General features: G+C 40.9%; 1 protein-coding gene across 4 annotated transcripts in view; it reads right to left on the minus strand.

Moving 5' to 3' along the window:
- ZFYVE1 (zinc finger FYVE-type containing 1) overlaps positions 1-11,394 on the minus strand; it is a 47,935-nt gene extending 36,541 nt beyond the window's left edge. Inside the window, exons 1-2 of one of the 4 annotated variants that reach the window (XM_027111676.1) lie at positions 11,218-11,394; positions 8,924-9,854 (exon numbers count right to left, since the gene is read on the minus strand). In XM_027111676.1, the coding sequence (XP_026967477.1) occupies positions 8,924-9,436 (513 nt within the window). In that variant the 5' untranslated portion in view covers positions 9,437-9,854; positions 11,218-11,394. Of the gene's footprint in view, positions 1-8,923; positions 9,855-10,860; positions 11,055-11,217 lie in introns of those variants that run through there. The other 3 variants (XM_027111675.1, XM_027111677.1, XM_027111678.1) reach the window with 3 other exon arrangements.
- Positions 11,395-25,127: the final 13,733 nt, after the last annotated feature.

Below are 25,127 nucleotides of genomic sequence, written 5' to 3' on the forward strand. Positions count from 1 at the left end.
AATTACAGGATTCTCAAACAGCCTCTACTCAGAGACAAGTACAAAAGACAGTGGGGCTTTCCCAGGAATGAAAGCCTCTGCCATCCCTCCCCAGTCTTGCTTAACCGCTGAATTTTCATTTTAAAGTATTTTTCACAGAGATTACTCAAACTAATAAGGCATATAATTGACACTCAATAAATGTTTATGACTGCTGTTGAATGATACTTGTAAACTGAATTAAGCTCTTTGAAAGAAAAGGTTATGAGAGATTATGGAAAACAGTTTAGCCATGTAGATGACATATTCGCCAGGCAGGAGAATGGGCTGAGAAGTAGAGGAATTTCTAGAATACTCTATGACTGCTGAATTGCTCGGGATTATGTTCTCTCTTAACTTGAACCTGGGGTGTCTGTGTCTACATGCCAGAATCGGGCTCTGTCTATTCCCTTCCAGTACTCTAACATCTACAGTCAAATTCCCTGGGAAAGACAACAATAATCCACGCAACAAGTAGAAGAAAATCAGGAAGGAGGAAAAAAAATTCCAGAAGCTACCAGAAAACAGATCACCCTCCAGTGAAGTCAAGCCAGAGGTCAGGTGCTTACGTGTGGTGGGTATACATACTTCTCTGCCCAAGGACACCAAGCTAACCTCACAAACTTGTCAAAGAGAGCCTCTTAATTACTGGCCAAAAGCCATTGAAAAGAGGGGCAAAATGAACAAAACATCCTCCAGGGAAACATCCACCCTTTTCTGCCTCCAAAAGTTCCTCTGTGTCCCTTCCCATAGGTGTTTCCAATTCTTGCCTGGAACTTTCTACATCCTTGTTTTCTTTCCCTCCTTTGTGGTCTCGCCCATTAGCTTTCCTCTGGTTGCCCCTCACTGATCAAATGTGCTCAATACATTTAGCAGTTCTAACCTCAACCAGAGATAATTTCTTGGAAGTTCTTCCCAAAGCAGGCAGGACTCCCCTGAAAAGTCCAGCCAGCCATCAGAAGGCTTCCATGTGACACAATCTGCAGGATAAACTCAAGAGCAGTACAGCCAGGAGATGCATCCACAGGGAAAACATACACTGTCAACGTAATAAGAAATCTGCCTTTTATATTAACCCTGACTCAAAAAGCCAAATGTTTGCTGAATTCCAGAAAAAAATCAATCACTTCAAGGAACTGACAGACCAGAAACAATCAGAATCACACAAACTGGAGGTAACTTGAAATAGTTAAAGATAGGTTCCCTGAAAAGCTGACTCACAGTGGTTTTGATGGCTTGTATGCGTCAAATTTTAAACAGCCCTGGACTAAACAAAACAGCCTCCCAGGTTAAATGCCAGGAGCCTGTTACAACCGAATGAGCCCAAGGCTGAGAGAGCTCAGAAGATGCTGAGCAGAAACCAGAGGCATATAATAGGGGCTCCTTCATCTTCCTGTTTGTCTGAGTCATCCTCAACCCTGGTTTCCCAGTAATACATACAATGCCCTCCCCTTACTACTATTACTAAACAAAAGGGGCTTTTACTTGAGTTTCTATGAGTAAAAGGTGGGGGAGGTGGAGGGAGCCTTTGCTGTTCTACCAATTACTGCTTATTATTTTGACAGACAGCTCCTAAGCAGATCTATAGGATTTTTTTTTTATTACATTTTTTAATATGGCACCTAATAAGTGACCGTAAATATATTTGTGCTCTGACTAGAATTTGCCAAAGGGCTAACCAGCCACAGCACCAAAATTAGTCCTTACATTATAAAAGTTTGACCATTCAAAGAGAAAAATGGGGAAGTTCCACAATTTAGAAGATTATGATCCCCAGGCTCCTGACCCATTGACCAGTTAAGTCCTGAGGGGTTTCTGCCAACCTGTTTGAAACAGAGATCCTGGAAAGAGCAAGCCCCAGAAAGGTGCCCTAGACCAGGAAACGGAAGACAAGGCCAAGGGGTCACCAGCAGGGGAGTCTAAGACAGAAGGAGCATAGAAATGGGGCAGACCAGCACAGGCAGTTTGTGGTCAAGGATTCTCACACAGTACAAAAACATCCTCTGCTCTTTTCCATTCCTGAATCCCACTAGAACAATGTCTCTTTTAGCCAATTAAAAAAAAAAAAAAAAAAAGCCAAGTCCCAGTATTTTGAGCCACACTATTCTGGGACTGTAAACAAGCAAAGCAGCCAAACAACGTGATGGGTCTTCTTAAAGGAACGGTCTCAGTGAGATGAGGTCCACCACTGACTCACTGAAGGAAGGACTTGAAGACTCACCTTGGCCTTCCCTTTCAGACAGGGCCCAAGGCTGTCTATTTCTGAGTCCAGGAGGGCCTGCCCCAGGGGACACTTTCTTAGCTTCTCATTGACCACTCCTGGGTCACTGGGCTTCCCTATCACCTGCATGTTCAGCAGGAGGGATTTAACTTCAGGAGTCTTTTGGCATGAAAAGCTCCTGCTACCATCAGGGGTCAGTCAGCATGAAGATGAAACAGGGGCAATTGCTTGCCAGTGTGCTGCTCTATTCTCTTGGAAAGAGGGAAGTTATAGGAGGTTTGTAAAAAAGAGACAGTGGAGAATAAAGTGGTTGTGAAAGAAAAACTTGTATGGGGTTTAAATATTTATATATATATTAAACTTATATATAGACATATAATTTTATTATATACATATGATTTTTTTCACCTTTTCTCTGTGACTAGAAATATTCTGGTAAGACAAGATGTCCGAATCCCTCACAAGACTCAACCGATAGGAAAATACTACCCCCTACGTCCACTAAGAACTCTAATCGTTAGAACTTTATTCTTCTAACCTTTCAGTTGCTTGCTAAGGGTGTCCTCTCTCACTTCAAGAGATTATAGATGACTTGTCAGTGTGGATCATTTACTTACTGCGGCTCTCAATAAAGGGTCCATGAGTCATTTGGTTTTCCAAGTACAGTTCCACTAAGGTCTAGAAAAATCAATGAATACAACACAGAAAGTCTAAGTATTTCACTAGAAAGGTTACAAAATATGCCAAAAGAGAATACTGATTTCAGTTAAATTACTTCTGAGGAACTAACAGAACCAAAAGAGGGAGGAAAAAGTAGTGTATTGGTTAAATGTTTTCCACTTCACTGGAATCCAGATCTCCTATCACATCGAACCTTCATCTCTTAGATGAGTTTTCTCAATCTCAGCACTCTTGACATTTTGTACAAAATAATTCTTCATGTGGGGGTTGCCCTAGGCCTTTTAAGATATTTAGCAGCATCCTGGCCTCTATCCACTAGCCGGCAGCACATAATCCCCATCCCCCAGCTGTGACAACCAGAGATGTCTCCAAACATTGCCCAATGCCCCCTGCGAGGGCAAAATCTCTCCTGGTTGAGAACTACTCTGTTAGACAATACCAAATGAGATTATTTTAACTCTCTTTATTGTGTGAATTGAGTTCTTAAAGTTTTATCAATTTAAGTCAATAAAACCTGGGGTATTAAACAGGTGTTATTTGCACAAACCAAATGCCTAGAAGTCACCACTGAGTTCTCTCATTCCCTCACCCCTCCACCCAATATATTAGCATTCCCGTTTTACATCCAAACTTTGTCCCAAATTGATCAACGTCTTTCCATGTCACCATGTCACTGATCGCACCAAACTGAAGCCACCTCTCCCCTCAGCATCTTCAATAGCCTCCTAAGTGGTTTCCCTGCTTGCCCTCTTGCCCTCCCACAGTCACTACAATCTAGTCTTCACACCAGCTCCTGTGACCTTCTAGCATAAAGCAGTCTGGTGCTTCCTGTTACACTTAAAATCCACACTTATTTCCCTGGCCTACAAGGCCCCACAGGATCTGGCACCCCCTTACCTCTGCACCTCTATCCTCACCACTCTCTCCAACTCACTCCAGCCACATAGGCATTCTTTCTCTACTCACACATGCCATCCCACCTGCTTTCTGTTCTCATTCCCCTCTGTCTGGAGGTCTATTTCCCCAGGTAGTATTAACCACCAGGTCTTTGCTTAAAACTCACCTTTACAATGAAACCTCCCCTAACTATCCGGCAAAAGTGGCTTTCCAGTCACTCTTCCTTGATTATACATCTGAACCACCTTTTTATGTGTTTGACATGTGTGAACTCTGCTTTCCTGGAGCCGAGAAAATGCCTGGCACCAGAACATATACCCAGTAAATGTGATGAATGAATGAATGTCTTTGGCTAGTAGGCCAGATGTGTCCATTTAAAAGCCACAAATGGGCTTCCCTGGTGGCGCAGTGGTTGAGAGTCTGCCTGCCAATGCAGGGGACACGGGTTCGTGCCCCGGTCCGGGAAGATCCCACATGCTGTGGAGCGGCTGGACGCGTGAGCCACAACTACTGAGCCTGTGCGTCTGGAGCTTGTGCTCCGCAACAAGAGAGGCCGCGGCAGTGAGAGGCCCGCGCACCGCGATGAAGAGTGGTCCCCGCTCGCCGCAACTAGAGAAAGCCCACGCACAGAAAAGAAGACCCAGCACAGCCAAAAATAAATAAATAAATGAAATTAAAAAAAATAAAAAATAAAAAAAAATAAAAGCCACCAATGAGTTCCTGCTTCTGAGACCAAAAGTCAATCTCTCCTCAAATCTGCCATTCTAGTATACACTCAAATGGCAACAAGGTAATGATAAAATTGTCACCACCTAAAGGAAGTTTTCTGTCCTTTTAGGTTTTCCAAAAGAAACTAAATAATACTCAAATCACAAACAACAAATCTTAGGAGACTCTAGGCCAGAGAATTTGAGGGAACCACACATAAGAGTAACAGCCTACAAGCTACTAAAATAATCCCTATGTACTAAACTGAAAATGATCAAAACCCACAAATGCCTAGAAACATGAAAAGAAAAACAAAGTTGGGGCCTAAATCACGGAATCTTCACTGCTACAAGGAAGGATTTCTTCAATGGTAACGTCTTGCATTTATATAGAGATATGTTTCATTTGATTCTCACAGCAGCCATGAGGAACTGGTGAGTTGATGCTATTGACCAGAATGAAGTTTGACTAGAAAGTTTAAATGACCTGGTGAGAGAGAACAGGAGTATCATAGAGCAAGGATCTTAGATCACAAATCCTCTGCCACTAATCGTAACTTGATCTTGGCAAGTCACTTCATCTCTCTGTGCTTCAGTGTCCTCATCTAGAAAATACAATGCTATATACGAAATGCTTGTAACCCCCTGAAATGCATATGCTGAAATCTAACCCCCAAGGTGATGGCATTAGGAGGTAAGGCCTGTGAGAGGTGATTACGTCATGAGGGTAGAACTCTTATGAATAGGATTAGTGCCCTTATAAAAGAGACCCCAGAGAGCTTCTTTCTGCAATGTGAGGACACGGCGAGAAGACAGCTGTCATGAACCAAGCCCTCATCAGATACTCAATCTGTCAGTGCCATGATTTTGAACTTCCCAGCCTCTAGAACTGTGAGAAATAGACTTCTGTTGTTTCTAAGCCACCTCATCTATGCTATTCTGTCATAGCAGCCCAACTGACTAAGACATACAACTTACTTCATAGGGTGTGGTAGGCTGAAATTGCCCCCCACCCCACCCCACCCCCAAAGATGTCCACATCCTAATGCCCAGAACCTGTGAATACGTCACTTCATGGGGCAAAAAGGCTCTGCAGATGTGACTGAATTAAGGACCCTGAGGTGGGGAGATTATGCTGGATTATCCAAGTGGATCCAATGTAACCACAAAGACCCTTGTGAGAGGGAGGCAGAAGGGCCACAGAGAGGCAAGTGACAACAGAAGAAAAAAGACAGAAAGGGATTGGAAGATGTTAACACTACTAGCTTTGAAGCTGGGTGATGGGGCCACAAGCCAAAGTACGCGGGAGGCCTCTTGAAGCTAGAAAGATAAGCAAACACATTCTTCCCTAGAGCTTCCAGAAGGAACACAGCCCTATCAGGTCCATTTTAGGTCTTCTGACCTCCAACCAATGAGAGAATAAACTTGTGTTGCTTTAAGCCACTAAATTTGTGGTAATTTGTTACAGCAACAGTAAGAAACTAATACACAGAGTTCTCATCAGGACTCAATGAGCTCAAATGCCAAGAACAGTGCCAAGCGCCACAGTAAGAGCTCTTTAAATGTTAACTATCATGAGCCAAGACCAGAACCCAGGGGAGACTCAGAGAAGTACTGCAGAAGCTAAGAAAATAAGGTTCAGGAATTTGGTAATATCAATCAAAATTTAAAATGTACATATCATTTGACAAAAAGATTCCATTTCTAAATAGATTTATAGGATATTCAACACATCCTTGGTTGTAATAACTCAAATATCCCTTAATAGGCTAAAATTGGAGAAAAACCATTCAACAGAGTACTAGGCAGCCTTTAAATAATGAGGTAGACCTCAATGTGCTGATAAGGAAAGTTCTACAAGATGTATCCTTCAGTGAAAAACAGCCAAGGACAGAACAGCAAGTATATCGGATTCCATTTTTGTTGAAAAATTAAAAGGCTACATACATATATTCGTAAGTATACGTGAAAAAACTCTAGAAGTGCATGTACTTAACTGTTAATAGTGATTGTTCTAACGAAGGAGACTAAGGGTATGAAGGAGGAGGGAAACTTGTCATTGTATGCCCTTTCAAATGATTTTAGTTTTGTTTTTTTTTTTTACTAAGTATGTGTGTGATATTCATTTCTAAAAAACTGAGGTTGAGATGTGACATCACCCATCAAATATTTATGCGCTGACAGCATGCCCACCGTTGTACGTGATCCAGGGCACAAGACGTCGTCCTGCTCTCCAGGAGTCTACAATTTAGCTGAATTCACCATCTAGATTTATATCAGACAATCATCTCTCTAATTGTTTTAGACATTCACATTAGAAAAGTGAGCTAGATATTTTCTCCAAGTACTCTTCCACCATGACCCCATGAGAACAAGTCACCACCTAAAATTCTTGTCCCATCCATTAGTCCCAACCAGTGCTTTTTACAATTAATAAACTGTTATTTCCGGGGAAGTGGTCAATGTTTATGAAGGGAGAAATCTTTACAAAACAACCTAATTATATACACATTACACACTACAAGAAAAAAAGATGGATTTGTCTGCTTCAGTACACTTCCTTATATTTTCTTAATTCTCTGCTAAGAAATATGTACCAGTGCTACAAAAAGAAAAAAGAAAATACATCCTCCTCCCCTCAAAAAATACTCTTTTTGGTGCTGACACAATATCCACTGGTTCATCGCAAATCTTCCTCTCATTTTACACAAGTGACAACAATTCGAAGTATGACTTTCCAAAGGCTGACATTAAAGAGAACTGGTGGCAAAACCAACAGGAATCATCCAAATCCAAGTGTTCCATTTGTAAAACATTTAGTGCACACTGTCACCCAATTAGAGCAGAATCCATCGAGGAGACATTATTGCTAGCAAGGGAGGCAGAATGGGTTCTGGCTCACTCTTCCATAACTCTATTAGTTCCTCTCAACCAAGCAAGAAAGCCTGTGTTAGCAAAGTATTTAGCTGACAGGGCTTCCCTGGTGGCGCAGTGGTTGAGAGTCCGCCTGCCGATGCAGGGAACACGGGTTCGGGCCCCAGTCCGGGAAGATCCCACATGCCGCGGAGCGGCTGGGCCCGTGAGCCATGGCCGCTGAGCCTGCGCGTCCAGAGCCTGTGCTCCGCAACGGGAGAGGCCACAACAGTGAGAGGCCCGCGTACCGCAAAAAAAAAAAAAAAAAAAAAAAGAAAAAGTATTTAGCTGACAACATACGTACACAGAAATCATGATGTAATTCATTTCCATAACCTTATCTAAGGTGGAAAAAGACAGATGAAAAATACTCACTGGGTAATTATAAAGTTTTCAAGCGGTAACTTACAAAGGTACTTCTCCAATCTGGAGACTTGAGGAGTCATCACAGCTAAAAGTACTGAATGTACTACAAAACACTCCCTGATACTGACAAACACAACAAAGTGATTCTGTACTCCACGTGCCAGGCCCTGTGATAAGGGCCTTTCCGTTTCTATTCCTAATTTCTTTGAATCCTCTCAACTACTGCTGCGATGTAGAAGTGAAATTGAGGCATGGAGTTTAAGTAACTTGCCCTTGGTTATACAGCCAGTGAGTGACGCCAGGATGTGAAATGAAGCAGTCTTCATTTGAAAGTACAGACATGATAATTGTACCACCTTCACCGGAAAGTATAAACATTCTACTACCCCTTTCCCAATCGCCCCTGTCACACACTTCCATCTCCCCAACTTGCTCCTATCAGACGCCACCCTCTCCCCAGCTCAGAATCAAATCAAATATTCTCCAGTCCTTCTGTAATCCCAGATGCCCTAACTGGCTTCTATTGATCAGAAGCCAATACATGAAAATAAGAGGTCATCTGAAGAGGATACTACCCTTACGAAAAGCCACTTTTCAAACACCTGTCTCTAAATGCAGTTAGCAGGGTGACGACTTACAGCTTTGCACTCCTATGGGACCCACCAGAAGTCAGTGTCTCTTTCCCTGCACACACACAGTCCCTCCTCATTCACATGTATTCACAACTTGCCAAAGTGCTCTCATTGAGAAAACAGTTCTAAATCAGTTCTTCCTGATAATAATCCTAAAAATAATAATGACAGCTACCACACACTGAGCGTTTATTAGGTAACAGGCTTTACAAACACTGTGTCATTTCATCCTCACTGCAACCCAATGAACTAGGCACTGTCCCCAGTTTATAAATGAGAAAACTAAGGCTCAGAGAGGTAAAGTAATTCAGCCCAAGGTCATGCAGCTGGTAAAAAACTAAATCTGACTCCATACAGATGTAAGCTTTCCGGGATCTTGCCTCTTACTGATTAAAATGCGAGCTCCTCCTGGACCTCCCCTGAGAGCCAGCTGCCAACATCAGATCTGTACCGCCACCACATGAACCCTACTACCACTGAGCGCTTACCTGAACTTCTTCATTCTCATCTACTAGGAGGAAACTCACAACCTTCTCAGTCATCTTCTTCCTCTTGGTGTCCTCATCCATCCCTTCTTCCTCCAGCAACTCCTGGACCTTAGCCACATGGTACACCGTAACAGGGTGCCTCCTTCTGTTACCCCCAGAATGAGTCCTCTTCTGGCACTCCAGGCACAAGTTGATTTTACAGGTCTGGCACCTCACAACTGCCCTCTGCTTCACACCTGGAGAATGCCCACTGGGGCCCTTGCAGGGGTCACAGTAAGGGACGTGGCCAGCTTTGAGTCTGATCCGCTCATGGTTTCTCAGGCGCTCCTGCCGATGGAGCTCCTCCTCGCAGCGGAGACACTGCAGGCTACAGCACTCGTCACACTCGAAGACGGCTTCATCAGTCCCGCTGCAGGTGTAACTCTCCTGGCACAACAGCCCAGGGTTCAGGCCCTTCTCTGCTGGGGAAGTCTGCGCACTCATATTCAGACCAGGAAAGAAAGCACCTACCATATAACAGTACCTGGGCTTTCCCCAGAAGTGAAGACAAAGGCGTTGAGTCCGAAGACTGAGCACAGCCTCCACAGGGTTCTGAACACCCTTAAAAAAATGTTTTTAAAAAAACATTCGATGTCTTATTAGAATTCTTCACACATTTACAAATGTTCGGATATTTAATTTCCTGCTGCCAAGACTCCTGAGTCAGCAGCAACGTTGACTTGGTTTGATAGTTTCATCCTCCATAAAGTGCAGGCAAATATGTGGTTAAAATTAACTTGAGAGGGTCTGTTATGGCTATCTGAGAGAGATCTGATGGGTTCACTGAGGTGGGCGCATGCATGGGGCCTCAGACACAAGGTTTTGGTAATGAAAGAGAGTGGTCAGGAGCTTTTCAATATTATGCAGCTCAAGTCAGTATTTCAGAGGATACCTAGAATAGAGGCAGGAAAAGGATTTCACTCATCTAAAAACAAAAATTCACCTTATAAAAAAAAAGATTGTGATTAAATAGGCCAGAACTCCCAAGAGAACTCTCACTCTCGCTTGTAAAAATCACACTGGCTCATTTTGATCCTAGAAATTTCTCCTCAAAATCATGGTTAAGCCCGCTCCTTCTGAAAACAACCATGACCTCTAGTCTCAAGGCATTTAAGAGACTGTGTTGCTTTATTTCCCAGCCTGAAATTCTCTGTTCCCTCAGTTATTAAATTAAGAATCAAAAGCACTAAGCAAATAGTCCTTGGAGGAACACCCTCTGCACCCCTACCTGCACCCCACAATTGGGAGAGGTGGAGAAAGACGCTTGTAAAAAGCTGAAGAAACAATAATAATAAACTTTAGCTCCATCAAAGTCCTGCACAGATCCAATTAACCTTGTGACTGGATTGCTTCAACTCTAGACAGATGCCTATTAACGACTCTAAACCTGGAAACAAGAGTCACCATTCCATGTTTAAAAACAATTAAAAACAATTATTGTACTTCCTTTTGTCCTTTTGTCTAACTGCAAAAAAAGGGAGCAACAGGAGACAGAATTCCTCCACTATGGCCCACTGCAAAGCCAGGCCTGAAGTGAGTTAAAACAAATAATTCTTCTCTTTGTCACTCAAAACCCAACTTTAAAATAACTAAATAAGAAAGAAAGATAGATAGATAACTGGGGCAAGAAAGGGGCTTTTTGTCACAATCATATTCCTAACTCCCATTCGCCTCGACACCCAAACTAACGCTCCAAGGAAATGTAAAGCCCTCCTTTCGGGTATTCACTCCTCCCATACAGTAATCAATCTATCCATCTTATTTTTAGATAAACAAGGAAGGCGAAAGGAGTGACTAGGAGACCTTATTTACACCCTAATCACAGAAGTGCCCAACCAGCTCCCACAACGTTAATAAAAATCAAAATTTGTCACAATTGAGAAAAAAATAAAACCAACCTTCAAAAAGATACCTCTCCGCCCACCAGACCCAAGCAAACAATCTGCCCACTCGGCCTCCCACCTCGACGCCTCTCTCCAGCCGGGGATTCCTCACCCTTCCTTCCTTCCGGACACCACCACCACAACCCGAGGGGCAGGAGCAAGGTCTAAGAACAAAGAAGGTCCCCCCAAATCCCCCCAACGCTGGCAGAGGCCAGAGCCGAATCCATTGTTTATACCACCCCACCCCCACCTCCACCCCCGCCACACCCGCCCCCCCTTCCTCCTGGGAAAGGAGGGAGCTCCAGGGCTAGCGCTCGTCCGGCGCAGGGCCGTGCCCTTCCCTCCCCGACCGCGGCGTCCCGGGAACCCCACCACGAAGCAGCTCTGCTGCGGCGAGGCGGCGTCGGGGGACCCCGGGGCGCCGGTGGAGACGGGGGCTGTTCCTCAGGGCACCGGTGGATCCAGCCTCCTCTCCATCTCCACCCCCCTCCTCCTTTGCTGCCTCCCGGGCTTCCTCCTCTCCTGTTGTCAGTTAGGATCAGCTGATCTGAGTGAACTTCTTCCTGCTCGGACTAACAGGAAGGCGTGAGCGGTGCAGCCCAGTGAGGGAGGAGCGGGAGAGGTGGAGCCTGACGCCGGCGGGGGCGGAGAAGGACGCGCATAGCCTCCTGGGAAATGTAGTTCTCCGGAGGCGCGTCCTTCCCCAACTTCCCGGAAGTGAAGCCCCCTGAATGACTACAACTCCCAGTACCGAAAACGCTGCTCTTGCGCAGAGGCGGTAGAGACTGCCCTTCGAGCATTATGGGACTTGGAGTTTTTGCGGTGACTGTGGTTTCCGCAGGTTTCAGCACCTTGTTTTGGGTAGTGGCCAGAGAAGGAGCGGCGCTAAATTAGAGAACTGATGTAATATGTACTATAGGCGAGGCAAATAATTCGATTTCAAGTTACCCTTAATGCATACCATTCCTTCAGGAATGTATAAAAACAGGCAGTCTCCTCTTACCCAAGTTCATCTTGCACTAAGAAAAGACCAGAAAGAATTTATAAGAGAATATAAGTACTCTTGTGGGAGTTTTGTTTTCCCTTCAAGAGTGTTCTGCAAGCCAACCATTAATTTTTTTCCTCCATTAATTTATTTTTCTGACTTTTCCTTACATACCTGAAGAACTTCCAAATTTTCTTTTAGTTAGAGGGGGTACATTTATTCAAGTAAGCTTTCAGACTACAGTAAGGCTAATGGTTAACACCATTATCTGGCTTTTCGTAAATGGTCTTATACTTGTTCAGTGCTTTCACTTTTTGTTTTTTTCGTTTGTTTCTTAGAACAACACCGAAAGCAAGCCTGATGTAAAGAGCACTGGTTTGAGATGCTGAAGACTGGGTGCTTGTTCTAGAAAGCTCTTGGGTAAATCATGCAACTCTCCATGAAATAAAAGGATTATATCCTGTAAACTCTGAGGTCCCTGCCAGTTTTAATGTTCTATGATTCTATCTTGATAATTGTTAACCCAGGAGAGAAAACGAAGGTTAAGTGACTTGCCAAGGTCATAAAGCAAATTATTGACAAAGCTGGGACAAGAACCCATCTCCTGACCTAAAGTGAGATAATTTTGTACGCTATTCAAGGGACATAGTTAGACCAATAGTAAAACCAGATCTACATAATAATGAATCAGCCATGTGTGAGGGTTATATTGCTGAAAATTATGTCTTCAAGACTGGGCAGATAGCCAACAGTGGGACTAACAGCACAATGGTGGAGAAATGCCACATCACAAACAAGGATACTAAGACCTAAGCTATCTGTAGTACTTTACAATTTCGAAGTTTAAAGGGGAGAAGAGGAAAAGAGGGATTTTAGAAAGGAATTTAAGATAACAGGTCTTGAGCTAGGCTCTTGAGACTGGCCAGCATGGCATAAAATTTCCCTAGAAGGTTTCGTTCCTAACCTACCACTATAATTTTTTGTAGCCTTAATAGTTTGCTTCATACTCCTAATTATAAAATGAGGCTATTAATATATCCTGAGAACAAAATGGTATTTAACCCTTTTTAAAACCAACGTGCCCATTTTAAAGTACATTTTTTTAAGTTAAAATAAGAACCCCTAAAACTGTGGAAAATGGTTGCCTCCAAGGAAGGTAACTAAGGTGAGGAAAAAGAAAGACTTTAAACACAGTTATACTCTTGAAATTTCTTACTATTTAAGTGCAATATGTCAATAATGGAAAATAAACTATTTTACTTTTATTTCTTGTAATAGATCATGGGAATTATCAGATCCCTTTCAGTTGTTGGATGGTTTTACTCAGTCTCATTCTTTGTGTGCTTAGTTATTTTTTACTATGAGCTGCATTTTCCTTGGAAAATTATTTGTGGGAATTTTGAAAGCTAAGATAAAGGTTCATTCCTCCTGAGAGAATTTAGTTTTGCTTCTGCCAGTAGAGATAACTTTAAACTAGCACTGTTTGGGATTTTTTTTTTTTAAACCACCAAGAGATGTATATTTAGGCTACATATCCCTGAGAGGGCTGGCTTATGGGTCCAGTACCCCTCTACAGCTCCCCACAATCACCCCTTCCAAGACAACTTTCTTTCAATCTGTTAGGTGGGGGTGTGTTTACTTGCAATTCACCCTTACACTGAGGTCCCGGCTTTAGAATTCCCCATTCAACCAGGCCCTGGGCTTAGCCTTCTGTCCTACTTGCCCCCTAGGCCTAGAAAAAAAAAGTTTAAGTTCTCTAGGTCCATCCATGTTGCTGCAGATGGCATTATTTCATTTTTTTTTTTACGGCTAATATTCCATTGTTTATATGCACCACATCTTCTTTAGCCATTCTTCTGTTGATGGACACTTAGGTTGTTTCCATGTCTTGGTGATTGTAAATAGTGCTGCAATGAATATTGGGGTGCATGTATCTTTTCAAAGTATAGTTTTCTCCGGATATATGCCCAGCAGTGGGATTGCAGGATCATATGGTAACTCTGTTTTCAGTTTTTTAAGGAAACTCCATACTATTCTCCATAGTGGCTATACCAATTTACGTTCCCACCAACAGTGTAGGAGGGTTCCTTTTTCTTCATACCCTCTCCAGTATTTAATATTTGTAGACTTTTTGATGATGGCCTTTCTAATGGGTTTGAGGTGATACCTCATTGTAGTTTTGATTTGCATTTCTCAAATAATTAGCAATGTTAAGCATTTTTTTCGTGTGCCTGTTGGCCATCTGTATGTCTTCTTCAGAGAAATGTCTATTTAGATCTTCTGCCCATTTTATTTTATTTATTTTTTTTGCTGTATGCGGGCCTCTCACTGTTGCGGCGTCTCCCGTTGCGGAGCACAGGCTCCGGACGCGCAGGCTCCGGACACGCAGGCTCAGCGGCCATGGCTCATGGGCCCAGCTGTTCTGCAGCATGTGGGATCTTCCCGGACCAGGACACGAACCCGCGTCCCCTGCATCGGCAGGCGGACTCCCAACCACTGCGCCACCAGGGAAGCCCTCTGCCCATTTTCTGATGGGTTGTTTTTTTGATATTGAGCTGTATGAGCTGTTTGTATATTTTGGAGATTAATCTCTTGTCAGTCACATTGTTTGAAAATATTTTCTCCCATTCTGTAGGTTGTCTTTTCATTTTGTTTATGCTTTCCTTTGCTGTGCAGAAGCTTTTAAGTTTAATTAGGTCCCATTTGTTTATTTTTAGTTTTATTTCCATTACTCTAGGACACGGATCCAAAAAAATATTTCTGTGATTTATGTCAAAAAGTGTTCTGCCTATGTTTTCCTCTAGGAGTTTTATAGTACCCAGTCTTACATTTAGGTCTTTAATCCATTTTGTTTATTTTTGTATATGGTGTTAGAGAATGTTCTAATATCATACTTTTTTTTTTTTCTTGCGGTACGCGGGTCTCTCACTGTTGTGGCCTCTCCCGTTGTGGAGCACAGGCTCTGGATGCGCAGGCTCAGCGGCCATGGCTCACGGGCCCAGCTGCTCCGCGGCATGTGGGATCTTCCCGGACCGGGGCACGGACTCGTGTCCCCGACATCGGCAGGCGGACTCTCAACCACTGCGCCACCAGGGAAGCTCTAATATCATTCTTTTACATGTAGTTGTCTAGTATTCCCAGCACTACTTGTTGAAGAGACTGTCTTTTCTCCATTGTATATTCTTGCCTCCTTTGTCATAGATTAATTGACCATAAGTGCATGGGTTTATCTAGAGATTATCATATTAAGTGAAGTAAGCCAGACAGAGAAAGACAAATATTATATGGTATCATTTATATGTGGAATCTAAAAAAAGAAAAGAAAAGATACAAATGAACTTGTGTACAAGACAGAAATAGACCCACAGACATAGAAACAAACTTATGGTTACCAAAGAGGAAAGGAGAGGAGGGATAAATTATGAGGTTAGAATTAACACATACACACTACTATACATAAAATAGATAACCAACAAGGACCTACTGCATAGCACAGGGAACTATACTCAATATTTTGTAATAACCAATCAGGGAAAAGAATCTGAAAAAGTATATATATATATATATATATATATATATATATATATAACTGAATCATTGTGCTGTATACCTGAAACTAACATGACATTGTAAACTCAACTGTACTTTAATACATAAATAAATAAAATAAAAATTATATATTTTCAAGGAGCCCTGAAAACAATAAAAGAATAAAACTGGATATGAAAAAAAAAGCCATATAAGAGAAAGACAAAAAAAAAAATGTTTAAGTTCTCAAGTAAGACATGTGCCCTAGGGTAAAAGTAACATCATTGCTCTATTTACTCTCTGGATCCTGCCTTCACCTAGATTTTGGTCTGATTTTTCCATGTCTTCTTATTGACTCTTCACTATTTTACCAGCATTTTTCATTGTTTCCAGTAGGCTGGCCAATTTGCCATATTATGAGCCATTATACAAAAAAGAACAGTCAAGCTAGTGGTTAGCTCACGGAGGAGCCAATATGATCAGGGCACATGATGGACATCTGCGTGTTTGTTGGCAGTGTTCTACTCTTTTTTTAATTATTATTCAAACAGAAAGTCACAGGCAGTGTTCTACTCTTGACCTTTGTGGTGGTTGCACCAATGTTCACTTGATACTTTTGCTTTAAACAATTTATATGTTTTTCATACTTTCCATTTGCATATCTCACCGTATAAAATAAAATTTTAAATTTTTTAATTAGAAAAACATGAATAAAGTAAAAGGTGACTGGAAAGTAGAATCTACAAGGTAAGCAAACCAAGCTTTTGGACTTAATAATTTCCTTAGGTCACTCAACACAGCATTTTAAAGGTCTTAACCACAATAGGACGTACAAAACAAGTAGAAGAAAGGTTTTCAGGTTTGTCCCCTTCAACTTCCCCCATAAAAGGAGTCCTCAGTACACACACACACACACACACACACACACACACACACACACACACAACCACTGGTCTTTAGCTATTAAAATACACACTCCTAAATTGTGTGGCTACATCCAGGTATCCTGTGTGGATTAAGCTGTCTGTTTCCCAAATGGTGCAAAGGGATGGCATTCATTTCCTTGGTAAGTTTGTTAGGGCCAGATCCACCCTTCGGCCTTGCAGACACAGAAATTTGATTTTATCACCCACCTAGATGGATCCATCTCTTAGCGGTAGACACACACTAAGTCTACCAGGCTGAGGATGCCAAGCCAATAGTTTACAATGACATATTACTATTACCCAGACTGGAATGCTCAAAATTAACACAGCACATTTGTTCCTCTGATAATAGTCCTATAGGAGAAACCTATTGAAAAAGTGCTTGGTGAGTATAGAATCAGAACAAGAAGGAAGTATTCAAATCAGTTGAATATTTATGATAAAAGGCTAACATGTATAGACCTCCTGTTAGAGATAGTCTCTACCTATGGAACCAGAATAATTGAATTCCTCTAAAGTTACCTTTCTGGACTTCCCTGGTTGTGCAGTGGTTAAGAATCTGCCTGCCAGTGCAGGAGGCACGGGTTCGAGCCCTGGTCCGCGAAGATCCCACATGCCGCCGAGCAACTAAGCCCGTGCGCCACAACTACTGAGCCTGCGCTCTGGAGCCCGCAAGCCACAGCTACTGAGCCTGTGAGCCACAACTACTGAAGGCCACGTGCCTAGAGCCCATGCTCCGCAACAAGAGAAGCCACCACAGTGAGAACCCCCCGCACCGCAACAAAGAGTTGCCCCCGCTCGCCGCAACTAGAGAAAGCCCGCGCGCAGCAACGAAGACCCAACGCAACCAAAAAAATATATATATATATATATACGTATATATATATAAATTTACCTTTCTGCTTGACATTACATGGCTATCCACTAAGACAGAGCTTGGAAATTCACTCTGTGTAATTAAGAAGTTATTTTATTGGAAGGCTATAAGGTATCTTAGAATTGTTGAGAAGTTTGGGAAACCTGGCTCAAAAACTAGTCAAGGGAGGCAGTTAGGTGGAATCACAACCACATTCTCACCATAGGAGGTCAAGGTGGGACACAATCATTAGCACCATATCCCCTGAAGACGTTTTCCAGTACATTCTATGCTACTGCCACCACTGCGTTCTCAGTGATGGCAACTGTGGTAGGCAGAATAATGGTCTTCCAAATATGTCCACATCCAGACCCCGACAACCTGTATACACGTTACATTACATGGCAAAAGGGACTTTGCACATGTGACTAAGATTAAGGAACTTTTTTTTTCAACTAAAAAAATTATTATTAGATTCAAAGGAAATTAAAAGGACTCTGCCAAATCGCTATAAAATTTTCTAGATGCTTCCTTTCGATTTCTGTGTTCATCTCATCAGAGACCAGTAGCCATCATTTCAGGGAGGGATGCCGGCCCCAGACCTCAGCAGGTGGAGCCACTGCCCCAGGTTTTGTTAGTTCTTTTCATCAGTCACTCAAAACTGGGCACTTCTGGGGCCCTGCCACGTACAGCACCCTGGACTAGGGTGAGGACTGGCGGGGTAAGGGAACTGGAGCTCTGGCGAAAGGATCGCCACTGTCATCGTTAGGAGCAGGAAGAAGAGGCCGGCAGGTCGCTGCTCATTCTTTGGGGGCTGCACCTGCCTCAGAGTTTTTGTTTGTTTCTTTATGTATATATATACATATATATGTATATATATATGTATATATATATATACACACATTTTATATATATACATATATATGTATATATATATGTATGTATGTATATGTATGTGTATATATGGTTTATATTTTTTTGGTTTTGGTTTTTTGGCCACACTGTGCGGCATATGGGATCTTAGTTCCCCGACTGTGGATCAAACCCACGCCCCCTGCAGTGGCAGCGTAGAGTCTTAACAACTGGACTGCTGTGGAGGTTCTGTTTCTTTTTTTTTAATATTTTAATTTTATTGGAGTACAGTTGACTTACAATGTTGTGTTAGTTTCATGTGCACAGCAAAGTGATTCAGTTATACATATATTCATTCTTTTTTACATTCTTTTCTCCTATAGGTTATCACAGAATATTGAGTAGAGTTCCCTGTGCTATACAGTAGGTCCTTGTTGGTTATTTATCTTATATATAGTAGTGTGTTTATGTTCTTCCCATAAGTTTAAGGACCTTGAGATAGGAAGATTAGCCTGCATTATCCAGGTGGGCCCAATTTAATCACAGAGCAGAGAACCTTTCCCAGCTGTGGTCAAAGACAAATGTGATGACAGAAGGAGTCAGAGTTGCTGACTTTGAAAATGGAGAAAGGGTGCCATGAGCCAAGGAATGCTGGGAGCCTCTCAGAGTTAGGAAAGGTAAGGAAACAGATTATCCCCTACAGCCTCGGAAAGGAACACAGTCCTGCCAACAACTTGATTTCAGCCCAGGGATACCTATATCTGACTTCTGACATGTAAAACTGTAAGATAATAAATCTATGTTGTTTTAGCCAATAATTTTGTGGTAATTTGTTACAGCAGCCACAGAAAACTAATACAGCAGTGCTGCTGTGAATAATTTCTTAACTGTCTCTGCATCTTTATATATCTCTCAAGCTTCAAAATCCTAGGCAGGAAATCTACTTGGCTCACATGGATCACATATTTGTGGCCTGAATGTAAGGAAAGTGGAGAGAGGGAGGATCTTTTCTCTTGAGTTCTGGAGTAGGAGGCATGATATAGTGGGAGACTACCTACAAATAGGAAAGGAGGTGGGATGTTGGACTGCAAAATAACAACAAGTGTCCAAAAGAGGCAATCCTATATTTTACTAAGAGGACTTTGCTTTTTCTATACTTAAATGGATTACTTACTCTACTCTAGTTGGTAGTTTTTAAATATGATAATATATTTCATCAGATTATGAGTGAGTCCACTGACCTATGAGCTATATTTTCCTTCCAGTAGTTAAGGCAGAAATTGCAAATCAAACTGCCTTAATCAATAAAAGAAATGTACTGGCTCACATAACTGAAAAATCTGGTGATTATAATTTCTGCCAAATCTCAATCTTGGAGTCAAATAGCATGCTCAGGACCTTGTTTCCTTCTCTATTTCTCAACTTTGAGAAATTCACTCAACTAATTTTTGACAAAGTTGCAAAAGCAATTCATTTACAGGAAGGACAAGTCTTTCCTTTATCCTAGAGGAAGGATGGTGCTGGAGTAATTGGACAAAAAATAGGCAAAAAATAACCTCAACCTGAATCTCATACCTTACACAAAAATTCATTCAAAACTGATCACAGATTTAAAAGTAAAATGCAAAACTATAAAACTTTAAGAAGAAAACATATGAGAAAAATGTCAAGATCTAGGCTAGGTGAAGAGTTCTTAGACATGATAGCAAAAGCACAATTCATAAAAGAGAAAATTGATAAAATTAGATGTTAACAAATTAAAACTTTTTTCTCTGTTTAAAAGGTACTAGAGGGCGCTTCCCAGGTAGCACAGTGGCTAAGAATCCACCTGCCAATGCAGGGGACACAGGTTTGAGCCCTGGTCCGGGAAGATCCCACATGCCGCCGAGCAACTAAGCTCGTGCTCCACAACTACTGAGCCTGCGCTCTAGAACCTGCAAACCACAAATACTGAGCCCGCGTGCCATAATTACTGAAGCCCGCATGCCTAGAGCCTGTGCTCCGCAACAAGAGAAGCCACCACAATGAGAAGCCCGCGCACCACAACAACGAGTAGCCCCCGCTCGCCGCAACTAGAGAAAGCCCGCACACAGCAACAAAGACCCAACGCAGACAAAAAGAAATAAATTAATTTTTTTTTTTTTAAAAAAAAAGGCACTAGAGGACTTCCCTCATGGCACAGTAGTTAATAATCTGCCTGCCAATACAGGGAACATAGGTTCGATCCCTGGTCCGAGAAGATCCCACGTGCCGCAGAGCTGCTAAGCCCATAAACCACAACTACTGAGCCTGTGCTCTAGAGTCCACAAGCCACAACTACTAAGCCCGTGTGCCACAGCTACTGAAGCCCACATGCCTAAAGCCGAGCTCCACAATAAAGACAAGCCACCGCAATGAGAAGCCCGAGCACCACAACAAAGAGGAGCCCCTGCTTGCCGCATCTAGAGAAAGCTTGCACGCAGCAATGAAGACCCAACACAGCCAAAAAACATTAATTAATTAAAAAAAATACACTATCTCAAATGAAAGATATACTGTATAGGATTAACAACAGATTAAACACCACAGAGGGTGGAAAACATAGCCATAGAAGGTACTTAATATGAAACACTGGAAGAAAAATGACTGGAAAAAAAAATGAACAGAGCATCAGCAATCTGTGGAACAATATCAAGCAATCTAGTATATGTGTAATTAAGGTCACAAAAGGAAAGGAGAGCAAGAGAAAGGACAGAAAAATATTTCAAGAAATAAATGGCCAAAAGTTTTGCAAATTTGATGAAACCTATAAACCCACAGATGGAAGCTCAATGAACCCCAAGCAGAAAAGACATGAAGAAAACCACAGCAAGGTCCTTATAATCAAATTGCTGAAAATGAGTGATAAAGAGAAAATCTTGAAAATGGCCCAAGAGAAAAAAAGATATATAACAGAGAGGGGAAAAAATGATAGCAGACTTCTCATCAAAAATCATGTAAGCCAGGAAACAATGTAGCAACATCTTAAAAGTAATGAATGAAAAAAAACCTGTCAATCTAGAATTCCTTACTAGTAAATGTCTTTTATAAATGAAGGCAAAATAAAGACTTTTTCAAACAAAAGTAATCACAGAGAATTCAGAATAAGCAGACCTGCACTACAAGAAATGATAAAGAACATTATTCGGGCAAAAGGATAATGATACTAGAGGGAAATTTAGATAGATACAAAAGAATGAAGAATGATGGAAATGTCAAATATATGGATAAATATAAAAATATTTTTCCCATTGTTAAAATATTTTAAAAAGATAATTGTTTATAATAAAAACAATAACAATGTATCATGGAGTTTATAACATAGTTTATAAAGTAAAATGTAGGAAAATAATACCACAAAGGATGGGAGAGAAGATGGAAGTATGCAGTGGTAAATTCTATATAAATGGTATTACATTTTTTGAAGTTAGAGTATGATAAGTTAGCAATATATATTGTGAACCCCAGATCAACTAAAAAGCAAAACAAAGATGTATAGCAGATAAGCCAATGTCAGCAAGAAATTTGAATAATAAAATGTACTCAATCCAAAGTAAGATAAGATGGGAAAAGAAGTAAAGGACACACAGAACAAGTAGAAAACAAATAGCAAGATGTCATATGTAAACCCAGCCATGATGAAAATCACATTAAATGTAAATGGTTTAAACACTGCAGTGAAAAGGCAAAAATTGTCCAACTGGATAAAAAAAGCAAGATCCAACTATATGCCATCTACAAGAAACACACTTTAAGGGTAAAGACATAGAGTAAAAGGATTTAAAAAGTTATACTATGAAAACATTAATCAAAACAAATCTGCAATGGCCACATTAATATCAGACAAAGAAAATTTTAGAATAAGAAATATTATCAGGTTTAGAAAGAGACATTTCATCAAGAGGACATAGGCGTTCACCTAATAACAGAACTTCAAAATACATAAAGCAAAAATTGAAAGAACTGGAAGGAGGAATAGACAAATCCACAAATAGAGCTGGAGATTTCTATACTCCTGACAGTAATTAATACAAGTAGGAAGGAAATCAGTAAGAATAGGGAAGACTTGAACAACATTATCAACCAACTTGGCATTCCCAACGACAGAAAAATATACCTTCTTTTCAAGTGCACACAGGCTATTCATCAAGATAGATCATGTTAGGCAGTAAAATAAAAAGTATTGAAATCATATAAAGTGTTTTCTCTAACCAGGAATTAGCTAGAAATCTGTATCTGAAACATAAGTGGAAAATCCCTAAATATTTGGAAATTAAACAATACACTTCTAAACAACACTTTGGTCAAAGAAGCCACAGGGAAATTAGAAAGTATTCTGGGCTGAATGAAAATGAAAACACAACAAATAAAGACAATGCTTAGAGAAAAATTTGTAGGATATAATGCTTGTCTCAGAAAAGAATAAAGGTCTCAGAGCAATTATTTAGGCTATCATCTGGAACTAGAGAACAAGAGGAAGTTAAATACAAAATAAACAGAGAGAAGAAAATAATTAAGATAGAGCAGAAACGATGACATAGAAAACAATAGAGAAAATAATCCAAAAGATGGATCTTTGACAAGATTTTTTAAAATTGATAAATTTATATCTAGACTTACCCCAAAAAGAGAGAAAAGACACAAATACCATTACAGAAATGGAAACGAAAATCACTACAAATCCTAATATAATAAAAGAATAATAAAGAAATATTATTAATAACTTTATGTTATTATAAATTCAACTACTTACAAGAAATGGCCAGTTCCTTAAAGGACACAAACTGCCAAACATGACTCAAGGAAAAACATAACTGGAATAACCCTTTATCTATTAAGATGAATTTTAGTTTAAAACCTTCTCACAAGGACAATTCCAAGACCAGATGGCTTTGCTGCTGAATTCTACCAAACACTTAAGGAAGAAACAATACCAATTCTACACAAATTCTTCCAGAGGATAGAAGAGGAAACACTTCCCAACTCATTTTTTAAAATTTAGGCATAATTGGCATATAACATTATATTAGTTTCGGGTGTACAACATAATGATTGGATATGTGTATACATTATAAAATAATGACCACGATAAGTCTAGTTAATATCTATCGCCATATATAGCTACAAAATTTTCTTTCTTTTTATTTATTTATTTATTTTTGGCTACACCACGCAGCTTGTGGGATCTTAGTTCCCCAGTCAACTAGGGATCGAACCTGGCACCTCGGCAGTGAAAGCGCAGAGTCCTAACAGCTGGACCTACAGGGAATTCCCCCAATTTTTTTTTTTTTTTTTTTTTTTTGCGGAACGCGGGCCTCTCACTGTTGTGGACTCTCCCGTTGCGGAGCACAGGCTCTGGACGCGCAGGCTCAGCGGCCATGGCTCACGGGCCCAGCCGCTCCGCGGCATGTGGGATCTTCCCGGACTGGGGCACGAACCCGTGTCCCCTGCATCGGCAGACGGACTCTCAACCACTGCGCCACCAGGGAAGCCCCCCCAAATTTTTTTTGTTATAGTGAAAAAGTTTAACACTTACTTTAAGCTTTCAAATACGCAATACAGTATTATTTACTATAGTCACAATGTTGTATTCAGTACATTACATCCCCATGATTTATTTATTTTATAACTAAAAGTTTGTACTTTGGACCCCCTTCACCCATTTTGCCCACCCCCCAGTCTCCAACTCTGGCAGCCACCAATCCATTCTCTGTATCTTGGAGCTTGGTTCTGTTTTCTTTTGTTTTTTAGATTCCACACAAAAGTGAGAGCATACAGTGTTCATCTTTCTCTGTCTGATTTATTTCACCTAGCATAGTGCCTTCAAGGTCCATCCATGTTGTCACAAGTGGCAAAATTTCATTATTTTTATGGCTGAAAAATATACCATTATTTATGTATCTCACATATTTTTTATCTATTCATCCATCGATGAACATTTAGGTTGTTTCCATATCTTTAGGTTGTTTCCATGCTGCAGTGAACATGGGGGGGCATATATCTTTTTGAATTAGTGTTTTCATTTTCTTCCAATAAATACTCAGAAGTGGAATTTCTGGATCCTATGGTAGTTCTACTTTTAATTTTTTTGGAAACTTCATACTGTTTTCCATAGTGGCTGCACCTATTTACAGTCCCACCAACAGTGCACAAGGGCTCTCTTTTCTCCACATCCTCACTAACATTTGTTATCCCTTGTCTTTTTGATAATAGCCATTCTCACAGGTGTGAGGTGATGGTGAGGTGGTCTTGATTTGCATTTCCCTGATGATTAGTGATGAGCGTGTTTTCATGAACCTGTTGGCCATCTGTAGGGCCTCCTTTGGAAAAATGTCTATTCAGATATTCTGTGCATTTTTTAATTGTATCTGTTTGTTGTTGTTATTGAGTTGTATGAGTTCTTTATGTATTTTGGATATTAATCCCTTATCAGATATATGATTTGCAAATATTTTCTCCTGTTCAGTAGGTTACCTTTTAATTTCATGGATGGTTTCTTTTGCTGTGCAGAAACCTTTTAGCTTCATGAAGTCCTACATGTTTATTTTTGCTTTTGTTGCCTTTGTTTTTGGTGTCAGATCCAAAACATCATTGCTAAGACTGATGTCAAGTAGTTTACCAGCTATGTTTTCTTCCAGGAGTTTTATGGTCTCAGGAGAAAATAATTCCACTTACAATAACATCAAAAAGAATAAACTACCTTGGAATAAAGTTATCCATGGAGATGCAACACTTATACACTGAAAACAACAAAATGTTATTGAAAGAAATTAAAGAAGACATGGGACTTCCCTGGCAGCGCAGTGGTTAAGAATCTGCCTGCAATGCAATCCCTATCAAACTACCACTGGCATTTTTCACAGAACTAGAACAAAAAATTTTGCAATTTGTATGGAAACACAAAAGACCCCGAATAGCCAAAGCAATCTTGAGAACGAAAGAAGGAACTGGAGGAATCAGGCTCCCAGACTTCAGACTATACTACAAAGCTACAGTTATCAAAACGGTATGGTACTGGCACAAAAACAGAAAGATAGATCAATGGAACAGGATAGAAAGCCCAGAGATAAACCCACGCACATATGGTCACCTTATCTTTGACAAAGGAGGCAGAAAT

Source organism: Aethalodelphis obliquidens, unplaced genomic scaffold (assembly GCF_003676395.1).
Source record: "Aethalodelphis obliquidens isolate GAN/ISIS:26980383/991018 unplaced genomic scaffold, ASM367639v1 scaffold10, whole genome shotgun sequence".
Taxonomy (NCBI): Eukaryota; Metazoa; Chordata; class Mammalia; order Artiodactyla; family Delphinidae; genus Aethalodelphis; species Aethalodelphis obliquidens.